Genomic DNA, 15,491 nt, shown 5'->3' on the forward strand with positions numbered 1-15,491 from the left:
GCTGCCTGGTGGCTTTGACTGTCTCAAACCAGGGTCCCCCCATAATCCCCCAGGGGGCAGGGTCCGCTCCTGCCTGGCCCCGGCTCGCTGGGCCCTGGGGCTCGCTGGCTCTTGTCCGGGCCGGGCCGGCGCCCTCTCCAGGGGACGCTGGTCACCGCGGGGCTGGAGTTGCCGCGTCTGAGAACCTGGCGTCTCAGAGCAGAACCAACCCCTCCGTGGGGCACAGCAGGGACCCCTGAGCCCACCTGCGTCTGCAGCTCCCGAGCCGGAGCCCCCCAGGGTAGCGCCCGCCCGTCCCCTCGCTGGCTGGGCCCTGCCCCCGGGCTGCCAGTCCAGGTCACCTGCCCCACGCAGCCGCCTCCCCAGAGCCCAGCAGGGGCGGCCAGTCCCTCTGTGCCCACCCCACACCAGGCCTGGGGCTGGGCTCGGGGTTAGCTGCCGTCCATTGGGCAGGGCCCCCAGAGACTCGGTCTGGGGCTCCAGGAGCTGGGAAGCCCCTCGGGAGGGGGAGGGAGAGGGGGAGGGTCATACAAATCTGCTCCCACCCCTTTCCTGCTACTTCTTTCTCCCTTTCCCACACCCCACCAATTGCTCCTTCCTTCCCCACCCCCCGCACACCTGCCCTGCTCCACGAGCCACGTCTCTGCCCCTTTCCCTGAGGAACTCAGTGTCGGAGGGCTTTGCTCCCACTACGCCCTCTACTCCATCAGTCCCACCCCACCGGGGTGGCCCTCTTGCTCCGATCCCAGGGCTACGCTGCCTGGGTCTGCAGAGAGCCTGCGCCCGTTGCTCCAGCAGGCAGGGGCTGCCTCTATTTGCCTGTCCAGGCGTTCCCACACACCGTGCCCCTCTCTCTGTTCCAGCCACGGTACCGCGGGACAAGGGAGCCGGGACGCAGCTACGTCTGGGGAAGCTTTCAGCCTTCGGTGTGACCCACAACTCCACCCTCCTCTCCTGGACCGTGGAGGAGGGGACCTTCGACTCTTTCATCCTCCAGTACAAGGACGCGGAGGGCAAACCCCAGGCGCTGCCCATGGATGGAGGATCCCGCACAGTCACAGTAACCAACCTGGCCCCGTCCCGCAGATACAAGTTCAACCTCTACGGCATCTCCGGCCGCAAGCGCCTCGGCCCCGTCTCCACCGACGCCACCACAGGTCAGCGCTGCTCCCGGGGTGCTGGCTCCTTCCCCTCCCGCTCCCTTTGCTTTGCAGTGGGGTTGGGACAGCAGCCGCCAGGCGCTTCCCAGACTCCAACCTCCATGACCTGTCTACCGGCCATTCTATAGATAGAGGAGTTTGGATGGGTGGATAGACAGAGAGATGGATCTATGTGTATGGGGTGCATGGATGAATGCATGACTAGATAGATAGATGGATGTCTGCGTATGGAAATCGGTGGGGATGGATGGAGGGAGGGAGAGAGGGGATCTCATGGATGGATAGACTGATTAATGGCTGTGTATGGGGATGGAGAAGGAGATGGATGGCGGATAGATGGATAAGGAGATGAATGGATGGGGATGGGGATGGGGATGGGGATGGGGATGGGGATGGGGATGGAGCGGACGGATACATGGATGGATGGGGATGGGGATGGAGAGACGAATGGATGCTTATGGGGATGGATGGATAAGAAGATGGATGGATGTGTTTGGGGATGGATGGATAAGGAGATGGATGGATCTGGATGGGGATGGAGCGGATGGAGAGATGGATGGATGAGGAGATGAACGGACGTGGATGGGGATGGACAGGGATGGAACAGATGGAGAGATGGATGGATGGGGATGGGGATGGATGGATAAGGAGATGGATGGATCTGGATGGGGATGGAGCGGATGGAGCGGATGGAGAGATGGATGGATGTGGATGGGGACGGATGGATAATGAGATGGATGGATGCGGATGGGGAGGGAGCGGATGGAGAGATGGATGAATGGGGATGGGAATGGATGGATGGGGATGGGGATGGATGAATGAGGAGATGAACGGACGTGGATGGGGATGGACGGAGATGGAGCGGATGCGGATGGGGATGGATGGATGCGGATGGGGATGGATGGATAAGAAGATGGATGGAGATGGATGGGGATGGAGCGGATGGAGAGATGGATGGATGAGGATGGGAATGGATGGATGGGGATGGGGATGGATGAATGAGGAGATGAACGGACGTGGATGGGGATGGACGGAGATGGAGCGGATGCGGATGGGGATGGATGGATGCGGATGGGGATGGATGGATAAGAAGATGGATGGAGATGGATGGGGATGGAGCGGATGGAGAGATGGATGGATGAGGAGATGAACGGACGTGGATGGGGATGGACGGGGATGGAGCAGATGGAGAGATGGATGGATGCGGATAGGGATGGATGGATAAGGAGATGGATGGATGGGGATGGGGATGAGGATGGAGCGGACGGATACATGGATGGATGGGGATGGGGATGGATGGATAAGGAGATGGATGGATCTGGATGGGGATGGAGCGGATGGAGAGATGGATGGATGTGGATGGGGATGGATGGATAATGAGATGGATGGATGCGGATGGGGAGGGTGCAGATGGAGAGATGGATGAATGGGGATGGGAATGGATGGATGGGGATGGGGATGGATCAATGAGGAGATGAACGGACGTGGATGGGGATGGACGGGGATGGAGCGGATGCGGATGGGGATGGATGGATAAGGAGATGGATGGATGCGGATGGGGATGGATGGAGTTTACGGAACTGGATGGGTGTTTGGGGGGATGCATGGCAGACGTGTGTGTGTCTGGGAACCCTTTTGCAGGGGGAGGTACAAGGGCTATGCTGGGTAAGGTCATGGATGCCTGGATAGATGGATGTGGCTGGCCATGGGTGATGGATGGCCGCGGGGAGCGTATGAAAATGGTGGTTTGGGTGTTTCTGGGGCTGGATGTGTGTCACTGGAGATCTTTCCATTGACGTTGGAGGCTTTGGTTCACCCCCTTCTCTTTCTCTCTCGTTTGTTCTTCCTTCCCCCCTCTCCTCCCGTCTCAGCTCAGCTCTCACTGAGGTTTGTTGCTCTGGGCCAACCACTCCACGGAGGCAGGGGGGCCGTGGGAACCTGGGAATGTGGGATCCTCTTTGCAGACATGCCCCGTCCGTCTGTCTGTCCCCAGCTCTCCTTCCTGGCAGCAGGATCCGTCACTGTCCTGGGGCCAGTCCCTGGGGCTCTCTACCCCCCCCCCCACTATTCCTCTCTGCAGATCCCCTCTGGCTAGGAATTACCTGCCCCCCAAGGACCCGGCGAGCTGCCCGCCACCCCGGCCGTGTTCTTCACCCCCCTCTCTCTGTTCCAGCCGCAGCGCTGCAGAAGGAGGAACCCGCCACCCATCCCAGCCTGGGGGAGCTCTCGGCCTCTGACATCACCCACGACTCCACCCAGCTCTCCTGGACCGTGGAGGAGGGGACCTTCGACTCCTTCCTTCTCCAGTACAAGGACGCAGAGGGCAAACCCCAGGCGCTGCCCATGGGCGGGGGATCCCGCACAGTCACCGTAACCAACCTGGCCCCGTCCCGCAGATACAAGTTCAACCTCTACGGCATCTCCGGCCGCAAGCGCCTCGGCCCCGTCTCCACCGACGCCGTCACAGGTCAGCAGCTGCCGGGGGGAGGGTCTCATCCAATGCCTGCCTCCTTCCTCCACCAAGTCTTTCCCAGGACCCCCCGCCCCCCAGTGCTTTGCTTTGCCCCTGCCTTCCCACACCCCTGCTTCTCCCAGCCCTGCGCAGCGTTTCCTCCTCCGGGATCCTTCTTCCTTCCCTCCTTGTATCCCTTTGCCCCTTCTTTTCTTTTTTTCACTCCTCCTCTCTTCCCACCGCTCCTCTGTCTGGCCCCTCCTCTGCCAGGGCCCCTTCCACGTTCCTTCACTCCCAGCCACCCTCTTCCACATCACTTTGCTTGGTGCAATCATGGCACCAGAGGCCACATCCGAGGGATCTTGTCTCCATCAGTCACTTGAGGGGCCACTTGCCCTGGACCTCAAAGATGACACTGCCTGAGTTTGCAGAGAGCCTGAGCCCATCGCTCGGCAGTGGGGGAAGCTGTCTCTGTTTGCCCCACATGCGGTTACCTCACCCTTAACCCTCCCCCTCTGTTCCAACCGCAGCGCCGAGGGATGAGGGACCCAGGATACAGCTCCGCCTGGGGCCGCTCTCGGCCTCCGACAGCACCCACGACTCCCTCGACCTGTCCTGGTCCGTGGAGGAGGGGACCTTCGACTCCTTCATCCTCCAGTACCGGGATGCGGACGGCAACCCCCAGGTGCTGCCCGTGGACGGGGGATCCCGCACCTTCACCGTCACCAACCTGGCCCCGTCCCGCAGATACAAGTTCAACCTCTACGGCATCTCCGGCCGCAAGCGCCTTGGCCCCGTCTCCACCGACGCCGTCACAGGTCAGCGCTGGGGAATTCCCCCTCTCTCCTCCCGCCGTCCCCCCCTCGGCAGGTGCATGATGGAATAGAATCGCCCCCTTCTCTCCGTCTCTGTGCCTCGTGGGGCAGGGGCAGGGGCCGAGGGACGCGCTTTGCGTCGGGAAGATGCCGATTCGCCTCTCGAGGCGCTGGCCGGGAACCGGGCTCGGCGAAGGGACCCGGGATCCCGGTCTGAGCCGCGTAGCGCTGGCCCTCGCCCTGGCCCAGCGCGAGCTCTTCCGGAAACAGCCCGGGTGGGTTTCACGTGAGCCAGGGACGGAGAGTCCGGCCTGGCCTATCGGGATTGTCCGGCCGGCTAATTCCCCTCCCTGCTCCATGCCGCCGGCCGCGATTGGCTCTGATCCACCCTCCTGCCGGCGCCACGGCCCCAGAGCCGGTGGGGTCTGGCGCGTCCCAGCAGCAGCCAAGCCACCTGCAAAGAGCCTGGCCCTTGGGGCATTTACCAACGTTTGGCAGCTTTCGTCCCGATTCAGAACGGGGCGGGGTCTGGAGACGTGGGGTCCGGGCCGGGTCTGAGCCGCTCCCCTCTCCCCAGGCCGGCCGGAGGAGGAAGACGAGGAGGAGGAGGAGGAGGAGGAAGGTGCCACGCAGCCCAAGCTGGGGGAGCTCTCAACCTCCGAGGTCACCAAAGACTCCGTGCGCCTCTCCTGGACCATCCAGGACGGGGCCTTCGACTCCTTCCTCCTCCAGTACCGGGACGCGGATGGCAAACCCCAGGCGCTGCCCGTGGATGGGGGATCCCGCACGCTCGTCGTCTCCGACCTGCTGCCCTCCCGCAAGTACCAGTTCAACCTCTACGGCATCTCCGGCCACAAGCACCTCGGCCCCGTCTCCACCGACGTCGTCACAGGTCAGCGCCGGGGGGCCGGCCGGCCAGGGCCCCTCGACAGCCTGGGGGCACCCGGCTGGATTCTACCAGCCCCCTTCCTTCCGCAGGTCTTCCCTCCGCAGCCCAGCTGGGAGCCCGGACTCCTGGGTTCTGTCCCCAGCTCTGGGAGGGGAGTGGGGGCTGGTGGGTTAGAGCGGGGAGGCTGGGAGCCAGGACTCCTGGGTTCTCTCCCTGGCGCTGGGAGGGGAGTGGGGGCTGGTGGGTTAGAGCGGGGGGGCTGGGAGCCAGAACTCCTGGGTTCTCTCCCTGGCGCTGGGAGGGGAGTGGGGGCTGGTGGGTTAGAGATGGGGGGACTGGGAGCCAGGACTCCTGGGTTCTCTCCCTGGTGCTGGGAGGGGAGTGGGGGCTGGTGGATTAGAGCAGGGGGGGCTGGGAGCCAGGACTCCTGGGTTCTCTCCCTGGCTCCGCCTCTGACCTTCCGGGTGACCATGCAAGAAGCACAATACCCACCCCATGCCTCAGTTTCCCCACCTGTAACACGTGGCTAACGATCCCATTGCGCCACTGACGAGCTGTGGGGACAGGCCCTTCTCTGCTGGGCCTCACCCCTGTGCCCCCTGCTCCTGACCCCCGATTCCTGTCCCCCCTCCGTCGGTCCGTCCCCCCGGCAGTTAATCCTTTCCACTCTGCGCCAGAGCCCCATGGGACAAAATTAACTAACCTGCTCCCAGGGCCCCAGGTCAGTGCCTGGCTTCCGACCAGGTCCATGACGGGATAGAATTAACCCCTTCTTGCCTGGCCCCACCACGCCATCTCCCCCAGGGACAATTAACCCCGTCCTGCCCTTGCGGGAGCCTGACCCCCCTCCTGCCCCCGCAGCCTTCCCGGAAGCCTCCAGCGTGACGCCCGCCCGGCTGGACCAGCTGCTCGTCTCCGAGGTGACACCCACCTCCCTGCGGCTGCGCTGGGACGCGCCCGAGGGCGACTTCGACACCTTCCTCATCCGGTACCGGGCCGCGGGCCGGGGGCCCGGGCTGGGGCCGGCGCCCACCCAGGAGGTGCCAGTGCCGGGGGCCCAGCGTTCGTCCGTGCTGCGGGGGCTGCGGCCCGGCACCGAATACGGCCTGGTGGTGTACGGCCTGCGGCGGGGCGAGGAGACGGCCAACGTCCACGGGGCCGCGCGGACCAGCAGCCTCGGTACGGCCCCCGCTGGGCTGGGCGGGGCCCGCTGGGGCACAGAGCCCGGCTGACCCCCTCGTCCCTGCAGCCCAGCGTCCCCTGCTGCCCCCAGCCTGTCCCCGCGTCCCAGTGCCCCCTGCTGCCCCCAGCCTGCCCCCTCGTCCCAGCGTCCCCTGCTGCCCCCAGCCTGCCCCCTCGTCCCAGTGCCCCCTGCTGCCCCCAGCCTGTCCCCGCAGCCCAGTGCCCCCTGCTGCCCCCAGCCTGCCCCCTCGTCCCAGTGCCCCCTGCTGCCCCCTCTCTGTGGCCCCGAGCCCGGCTGCCCCCAGCCTGTCCCCGCAGCCCAGCGCCCCATCCCTGGTGAGAGGGGCCGGGGGGGGGGGGAATTGGGCAGCTGGGTGGGCCCAAGGCCTCTCCCAGGCCAGGAGGCCAGAGCCACAGAGCGGGGAGGGGGAAGGGACAGGACGGATGGAAGGATGGAGGGAGGGTCAGGCGGCTGGATGAATGCTCGGGGGGTGATGGGGTGCCCCGGTGGGTCTCAACCCCCCCCCAGCTGAAAGGGGGACGGGGATCCGCAGGCTGGTGCTGCCCCCCAGTGGCCACGCTGGGAAGGGCCCCCCGGCTGGCTCCGGCTGAGGGCCCATGGGTCCCCCTTGACCCCCATGTCTCCCCAGAGCTGGAGAGCCCCCGGGACCTGCGCTTCAGCGACGTCCGTGAGACCTCGGTGGGGGTGACCTGGGGGGCCCCGTCCACCCGCGTCGACCGCTACAAGGTGTCCTTCCAGCTGCGTCACGGGGGTAAGTGCCCCACAGCGCCCCCTGCTCCCCCCAATGCCCCAAACCAACCCCCCACAGCGCCTCTCGCTGCCCCCCACAGCACCTCAAACCGACCCCCCACAGAGTCCCTCACTGGCCCCGCACAGCACCCTCTGCTGTCCCCCATCTGACCCCCCACAGCACCTCTCACTGTCCCCCACAGTGCCCCCTGCTCCCCCCAATGCCCCAAACCGACCCCCCACAGCGCCTCTCGCTGCCCCCCACAGCACCTCAAACCGACCCCCCACAGAGTCCCTCACTGGCCCCGCACAGCACCCTCTGCTGTCCCCCATCTGACCCCCCACAGCACCTCTCACTGTCCCCCACAGTGCCCCCTGCTCCCCCCCAATGCCCCAAACCGACCCCCCACAGTGCCTGCTGCTGCCCCCCACAGCGCCCCAAACCGACCCCCCACAGCGCCCCACGCTGGCCCCTGCAGCACTGTGGCCCCCCCCATAGCACCCCGCACTGAGCACCCAAAATGCCCCCTACAGACCCCCAGAGCCCCCCCCCAGAACTGCCTGCAGAACAGCGACCCCTACTGGCCCTGTGCCCTGGCCCCACCCCCTGCAGCACAGTTCCCCTGGCCCCGCCCCTGACACGTGGCCCCGCCCCCAGCGCATCCTGACCCACTGTCGCCCCAGGGGAGCCGCAGAGCACCATGGTTGAGGGCACCCGGCTGCAGACGACGCTCGAGGGGCTGATCCCCGGGGCCAGCTACGAGGTGAGCGTCATGGCCGTGCGGGGCTTCGAGGAGAGCGAGCCGCTGGTGGGCTACGTCACCACGGGTAAGGGCTGGACGCCTGGGTCCCCTCCCTGCCCCGGGTCCCCTCCCCTGTCTCCGGGCCACTGGCTGGATGCCTGGGTCCCCTCCCCTGCCCCGGGGCCTCCGGCCGGAAACCTGGGTCCCCTCACTTGCCTTGGGGCCACCAGCTGGATGCCTGGGTCCCCTCCCCTGTCTCAGGGCCACTGGCCGGATGCCTGGGTCCCCTCCCCTGCCCCAGGGCGTCCGGCCGGAAACCTGGGTCCCCTCACTTGCCCTGGGGCCACCAGCTGGATGTCTGGGTCCCCTCTCCTGCCCCGGGGCCACTGGCCGGATGCCTGGGTCCCCTCTCCTGCCCCGGGGCCACCGGCCGGAAACCTGGGTCCCCTCACTTGCCCAGGGGCCACCAGCTGGATGCCTGGGTCCCCTCCCCTGCCCCAGGGCCACCGGCCGGAAACCTGGGTCCCCTCCCCTGCCCCGGGGCCAGCACCAGACGCCTGGGTCCCATCCCCTGTCCCAGGGCCACCAGCCAGACACCTGGGTCCCTTGCCCGCCACGGGTCCCCTCCCCTGCCCCAGCGCCGGACACCTGGGTCCCATCCCTTCCCATGCAGGGCCAGTGCCACATCCTGCCACCAGGATCTCTGGGTCCTGTCCCCTTGCCACTCCCCTAGATGCCTGGATCCCCTCCCTCCCCCCCCCCCCGCCGTCCGGACGCCTGGGTCCCCTTCGCGGGGGCTGCTCTCCCTGACGCGCTGCACTCTCTCCGCAGTCCCCGACGGCCCCTCGGACCTGCGCGCCGTCAACGTCGCCGACACCTCGGCCCTGCTGCGCTGGCGCCCGCCCCGGGCCCCCGTCCAGAGCTACGAGCTGAGCTACGGGCCCCCCCAGGGTGAGTGCGGGGGCAGGGTGTCACTCCCCTCCCCCGGCGGGTGGCTCCGCCCCTGGCACCCGGGTCCCTGGGGTCCTTCACCCGCCTGCCCTGGGTCCGGGCGGCCGGCACGGGTGTCTCCGGGGCGCTGGGCTGTCGGGTCCCTGCAGCCCGGTCCCCCATCGCCCAGCCCGGCTCCTTTGGGCTCCCCCCGGCACCCCCACGACCTCATCATCGCGGGGGGGCAGCTCAGCCCGGCCCCCCCTCACCCCAGCTCTCCCCCCAGGTCCCGCTGTGACGCTGCGGCTCCCCGGGGACCGGGCCGAACACCCCCTGTCCGGGCTGCGGCTCGACACCGAGTATCTGGTCAGCGTCCACGGGGTGACGGGGGGCAACCGCAGCTCCCCCGTCAGCGCCACCTTCACCACCGGTACGGGGGGCAGGGATAAGGGGATGGGGGAGGAGGGAGGTCGGGGGGGAGGAAGGAGTGGGGGCAGCAGGAGGTGGGGGTCACGGGGAGGGGTGGGGGAAGCAGTGGAGGGAGGGGGGAGGAAGGAGTGGGGGCGGCAGGGGGAGGGGGGTCACGGAGGGGTGGGGGAAGCAGTGGGGGAGGGGGGAGGAAGGAGTGGGGGCAGCAGGAGGTGGGGGTCACGGGGAGGGGTGGGGGAAGCAGTGGAGGGAGGGGGAGGAAGGAGTGGGGGCGGCAGGGGGAGGGGGTCATGGGGAGGGGTTGGGGAAGTAGTGGAGGGAGGGGGGAGGAAGGAGTGGGGGGCGGCAGGGGGAGGTGTTGGGGAAGCAGTGGGGGAGGAAGGAGTGGGGGGCGGCAGGGGGAGGGGATCACAGGGAGGGTTGGGGAAGCAGAGGGGGGAGGGAGAGGGAGCGACGGGGGGGAGGGGAATGGGGCAGGGGGGAGGTCAGGGGGGGTCTCTGTTTCACTCTCCCCTCCCCCAGGGCTGGACGCCCCCCGGGACCTGCAAGCCACCGAGGTGACCCCCCGCAGCGCCCGGCTCTCCTGGACTCCCCCCCGCGTCCCCCCCGCCGGCTACCTGCTGAGCTACGAGACGCCTGCCGGCCAAACGCAGGTACCGGGGACCCCCCAGAGCCCCCTCGTATCCTCCTGCCCAGCCCTGCTCCCCCCAACCCCACCTCCAGCCCCTACATCCCCCTGTCCCAGCCCCCCAGCCCCCATTACATCTCCCCCAGCCCCCCAGCCCCTCCCCCGTATCCTCCTGCCCAGCCCCCCAGCCCTGCTCCCCACAACCCCGCCCCCAGCCCCTACATCCCCCCACCCCCTACACCCCCCAGCCCCCATTACAACATCTCCCCCATTCCCCCAGCCTCTCCCCCATATCCTCCTGCCCAGCCCCCCTTCAGCCCTGCTCCCCCCAACCCCACCCCCGCCCCCAGTCCCTACACCCCCCTGTCCCAGACCTCCATCCCCCATCCCCCCAGCCCCTCCCCTGTATCCTCCTGCCCAGCCCCCCAGCCCTGCTCCCCACAACCCCGCCCCCAGCCCCTACATCCCCCCATCCCCTATACCCCCCAGCCCCCATTACAACATCTCCCCCATCCCCCCAGCCTCTCCCCCATATCCTCCTGCCCAGCCCCCCTTCAGCCCTGCTCCCCCCAACCCCACCCCCGCCCCCAGTCCCTACACCCCCCAGCCCCCATTACAACACCTCCCCCTCCCACCCCACCTACTCAGCCCCCCCAATGCCCCTCCTCACTCTCTGCCCTCCCCCCCGCTCCCCCCACATCCCCGTCTGTGGAGCCAGAAGTCCCCCCCCCCAGACTCCTCCCACAGCCCCATGGCTGCTCCCCCCCCACTCACTCCCTCTCCCCCCAGGAGATCCCCCTGGGCTCGGACGCCGCCTCCCACCAGCTGAGTAACCTGACTCCGTCCAGCCGCTACCAGGTCCGGGTGCAGGCGATCCGGGGGGGCCGCCCCAGCACCCCCATCGCCACCTCCTTCAACACCGGTGAGCCGCAGGACGCCGGGGTTCTAGCCTGGCTCGGGGGGGGGCTGGGAGCCAGGACTCCTGGGTTCTCCCCCCACCTCTGAGAGGGGAGGGGGGCTGGTGGTTGGAGCCGGGGGGGGGGGGCTGGGAGCCGGGACTCCTGGGCTCTCTCCTGGCTCGGGGAGGGGAGTGGGGGCTCGTCGTTGGAGGGGGGGGGGCTGGGATCCCGGACTCCTGGGTTCTCTCCCAGCTCGGGGAGGGTAGTGGGGGCTGGTGGTTGAAGGAGCGGGGGCTGGGAGCCAGGACTCCTGGGTTCTCTCCCCAGCTCTGGGAGGGGAGTGGGGGCTGCTGGGTTAGAGCAGGGGGGTAGGGAGCCAGGACTCCTGGGTTCTCTCCTGGCTCTGGGAGGGCAGTGGGGGCTGGTGGGTTAGAGCAGGGGGGGCTGGGAGCCAGGACTCCTGGGTTCTCTCCCCGGCTCTGGGAGATGAGTGGGGGCTGGTGGGTTAGAGCAGGGGGGGCTGGGAGCCAGGACTCCTGGGTTCTCTCCCAAGCTCTGGGAGGGGAGTGGGGGATGGTGGGTTAGAGCAGGGGGGCAGGGAGCCAGGACTCCTGGGTTCTCTCCTGGCTCTGGGAGGGCAGTGGGGGATGGTGGGTTAGAGCAGGGGGGGCTGGGAGCCAGAACTCCTGGGTTCTCTCCCAAGCTCTGGGAGGGGAGTGGGGGCTGGTGGGTTAGAGCAGGGGGGCTGGGAGCCAGAACTCCTGGGTTCTCTCCCCAGCTCTGGGAGGGGAGGGGGGGCTGGTGGGTCAGAGCAGGGGGGCTGGGAGCCAGAACTCCTGGGTTCTCTCCCCAGCTCTGAGAGGGGAGGGGGGGCTGGTGGGTCAGAGCAGGGGGGCTGGGAGCCAGAACTCCTGGGTTCTCTCCCCAGCTCTGAGAGGGGAGGGGGGGCTGGTGGTTGGAGCGGGGGGGGGGGGCTGGGAGCCAGGACTCCTGGGCTCTCTCCTGGCTCGGGGAGGGGAGGGGAGGGGGGGCTCGTGGTTGGAGGGGGTGGGGCTGGGATCCCGGACTCCTGGGTTCCATGCCCTCCTCTCCTCTCCTGGCAGTCTGGCTGACCTACCCCTTCCCCCGGGACTGCGCCGAGGAGCAGCTGAACGGGCCGGGCCCCTCCCGCGAGGTGACCATCTACCTGGGGGGCGACAGGCAGCGCCCCCTGCAGGTGTACTGCGACATGGAGACCGACGGGGGCGGCTGGCTGGTGAGTGTGGGGCTGGGGCAGCGCGGCCGGGCAGGGCGGGGGGGAACCTGCCCCAGGGGGCAGCGGGGCCGAGGGTCTGTCTCTGACCCCCCCCCAACTCCCCCAGGTCTTCCAGCGTCGCATGAATGGCAAGACGGATTTCTGGCGCGACTGGCAAGACTACGCCCAGGGCTTCGGGAACCGGTCCCAGGAGTTCTGGCTGGGTGAGTGAGAGAACCCAGGCGTCCTGGGCGGCCCTGCCATCCCCAGACCCCCTCCCCCTGCAGAGCCAGGGAGAGAACCCAGGAGTCCTGGCTCCCAGCCCCCCCTGCTCTGACCCACCAGCCCCCTCCCCTCCCAGAGCTGGGGAGAGAACCCAGGAGTCCTGGCTTCCAGCCCCCCCCCGCTCTTACCACTAGCCCCCACTCCCCTCCCAGAGCCAGGGAGAGAAGCCAGGAGTCCTGGTTCCCAGCCTCACCCCCTGCTCTAACCCACCAACCCCCACTCCCCTCCCCGAGCTGGGAAAGAACCCAAGAGTCCGGGCTGTCCCCCCCACCCCCTCCCCTGGCGGAGCAGGGAGAGAACCCAGGCGTCCCGGGCTGCCCTGCGATCCCCCAGCCCCCACTCCCCCGCAGAGCTGGGGAAGAACCCAGGCGTCCTGCCCCCAGGTAACGACGCCCTGCACCAGCTGACGGCGGCGGGGGAGCAGGAGCTGCGGGTGGATCTCCGGGCCGGCGCGGAGGCCGTGTTCGCCCAGTACCAGCGGTTCCGGGTGGACCCCCCCAGCGAGTATTACCGCCTGCACCTGGGCAGCTACCGCGGCACGGCCGGTGAGGGGCGCAGGGCGGCCGGGGGGGGGGGCAGACGGAGAGCGAAAGGGAGGTGGGGGTGGAGATGGGGGTGCTGGCTGGGGGGCAGAGGACGAGGGGCTGTGGGGGCCACAGGGGGATGGATGGGGGACAACGGGGGGCTGCTATGTCAGGGGGTCCATGTCCCGGGGGATGGGTGGGGTCTGAGGGCACAGTGGGGGGTTGCTATGTTTGGGGGGTTCAGTGGATGGGGTGTCTGTGTCCTGGGGGGGATGGGGGAGGGGTGCTGTCCCCCCCATGTCCCCCTAACCCCCTGTTCCCCCCAGGCGACGCGCTGAGCTACCACTCGGGCAGCGTCTTCTCGACGCGGGACCGGGACCCGAACCGGCTGCTGATCCCTTGCGCGGTGTCCTACCGCGGGGCCTGGTGGTACCACAACTGCCACTACGCCAACCTCAACGGGCTGTACGGCAGCCGGCGGGACCACCAGGTACGGCCCGCCCGGACGCCTGGGTTCTCTCCCGGCTGGGGGGGGGGGGGGGCAGGACGCCTGGGTTCTCTCCCGGCTGGGGGGGGGGGGGGCAGGACGCCTGGGTTCTCTCCCGGCTGGGGGGGGGGGCAGGACGCCTGGGTTCTCTCCCGGCTGGGGGGCGGGGGGCAGGACGCCTGGGTTCTCTCCCGGCTGGGGGGGGGGGGGCAGGACGCCTGGGTTCTCTCCCGGCTGGGGGGGGGGGGGCAGGACGCCTGGGTTCTCTCCCGGCTGGGGGGGGGGGGGGGGCAGGACGCCTGGGTTCTCTCCCGGCTGGGGGGGAGGGCAGGACGCCTGGGTTCTCTCCCGGTTGGGGGGGGGGGGCAGGACGCCTGGGTTCTCTCCCGGCTGGGGGGGAGGGCAGGACGCCTGGGTTCTCTCCCGGCTGGGGGGGAGGGCAGGACGCCTGGGTTCTCTCCCGGCTGGGGGGGAGGGCAGGACGCCTGGGTTCTCTCCCTGGGCTGGGGGCAGGGGGCCCTGGTGGGGAAAGCAGGGGGGGGGACTGGGAGCCAGGACTCCTGGGTTGGCCCATCCCCGGGGAGGAAATTAACTCCTTCCCATCCAGCAAATCCAAGGCAGTGGGGAAACTGAGTCACAGATTGCGCCTAGCACTATTACAGAAGTTGCTGGGGGGGGTCTCTCACCCCCCATTTCTGCCCCCCCCCCAGGGCGTGAACTGGTTTAACTGGAAAGGCTTCGAGTTCTCCATCCCCTTCACCGAGATGAAGCTGCGGCCGCGGCGGGGCTGATGCGGACGGACGGATAGACAGACGCGAGAGGGAGAGAGAGCAAGCGAGACCGCAGCACTGCCGGGCGCCACCAGGGAGAGCCGGGGCGTCATGAGGAGACCCCCCCCCACAGGGCCCTTCCACCCACCCCTCCCCCCATGACACCCCCCTTCCTCCCAGAGCCCCCAATACTTAATTCCCTCCCCACCCCCCAGCTCACCTAGCCCCTCCCACACACCCCTGGGGGGTCCCTGCTCCCCACAGTGCAGCAGGCCCAGGCTGAAGGGGGCACCCCAGTCCAGCCTGGGGGGGGGCAGATGGAACCCAGGAGTCCTGACCCCCAGCTCCTCTGGGGCTCCCCTGTCACCTCCCTGAGCGGAGGGCCTGTGGGGAGGCAGGGGAGCGAGCGGTGACCCCATCCCCGGTGGAGCGACGGAGACGGATGGACCCAAAGCACCTTTATTCTGATTGAAACAGCCTGGACGGGCGAGGACGCTGGGGGGCAGAGTTAAGGGGGTTTGCGGGGAAATCTGGGGAGGGCAGAGTTAAGGGGGTTTGCAGGGGGCTGTACAGAGTCTATTGAGCAATATAGTTTATATATAAAAAAACAGCTGAAAATGTTCCCAAAAAAACCCAGCGCGTGAGAAACTGTTGGGGCGGGGGATGGGTGAGGGGTGGGGGAGGACGGAGGCGCTCCCCATGGCCTGGAGGGATGCAGGAGTGTGTGGGGGGTGGGGAATATGAGGGGCTTCAGGGGGTCCCTGGGGTACAGAGTGGATGGGGCTATAATGGGGGCTAGTGGTGGTTCGGTGGGGGGTTCAGGGTGGCAAGAGGGTCACTGGGGGGATGGTGGTTGGGGTGGTGGGGAAGTCGCTGGGAGTTACGGGGTCACTAGGGGGTTTGGGGCTGTGGGGGGATCCCCGGGGTGCAGCCTGGGACCGTGGCACCGCTGGGCCCCCTTCACTCCCCAGCCTGGGCCGTCTCTCCCAGAGCCAAGCCAGTGACCTGCAGCAAACCCCTCCGGGTGCTGTGACCACTCAGCCCCACGGGGAGCCCCACACCCGGCTCCAGCCGCTCCCGATTCACACCCAGAGCCAGGCCCCGGCCTTGCCCCCCGAGCCTGCCCAGCGTGAGTTCATTACCCGCCCGCCCCCCTCGCTGTGGGGAGGACACGGCCCAGCCTTTGTATGGGAGCCGAGATCCCCGAGCAAACCCCCTGGTCGCGGGACAGCAGAACAGAGGTTTAACTCCCGAGCTCGCCAGGCCGGGCTCAGCCGGGGGTGGCACCGGGGGCCGAGCTCGTTACGGGGGAG

At 68.3% G+C, this 15,491-nt stretch overlaps 1 protein-coding gene across 1 annotated transcript in view; it reads left to right on the plus strand.

Annotated features, from left to right (window-relative positions):
- Positions 1–14,722, plus strand: part of TNXB (tenascin XB) — a 72,650-nt gene extending 57,928 nt beyond the window's left edge. Inside the window, exons 26-41 of the mRNA XM_054030594.1 lie at positions 864–1,157; positions 3,334–3,627; positions 4,143–4,430; positions 5,005–5,319; positions 6,178–6,495; positions 7,149–7,271; positions 7,934–8,077; positions 8,824–8,943; positions 9,209–9,352; positions 9,874–10,004; positions 10,769–10,901; positions 11,982–12,133; positions 12,240–12,336; positions 12,781–12,942; positions 13,248–13,411; positions 14,119–14,722. Of these exons, the coding sequence (XP_053886569.1) occupies positions 864–1,157; positions 3,334–3,627; positions 4,143–4,430; positions 5,005–5,319; positions 6,178–6,495; positions 7,149–7,271; positions 7,934–8,077; positions 8,824–8,943; positions 9,209–9,352; positions 9,874–10,004; positions 10,769–10,901; positions 11,982–12,133; positions 12,240–12,336; positions 12,781–12,942; positions 13,248–13,411; positions 14,119–14,199 (2,960 nt within the window). The 3' untranslated portion in view covers positions 14,200–14,722. The remainder of the gene's footprint in view (positions 1–863; positions 1,158–3,333; positions 3,628–4,142; positions 4,431–5,004; positions 5,320–6,177; positions 6,496–7,148; positions 7,272–7,933; positions 8,078–8,823; positions 8,944–9,208; positions 9,353–9,873; positions 10,005–10,768; positions 10,902–11,981; positions 12,134–12,239; positions 12,337–12,780; positions 12,943–13,247; positions 13,412–14,118) is intronic.
- The last annotated feature ends 769 nt before the right edge of the window (positions 14,723–15,491 follow it).

Source organism: Malaclemys terrapin, chromosome 5 (genome assembly GCF_027887155.1).
Source record: "Malaclemys terrapin pileata isolate rMalTer1 chromosome 5, rMalTer1.hap1, whole genome shotgun sequence".
NCBI classification, from domain to species: Eukaryota; Metazoa; Chordata; order Testudines; family Emydidae; genus Malaclemys; species Malaclemys terrapin.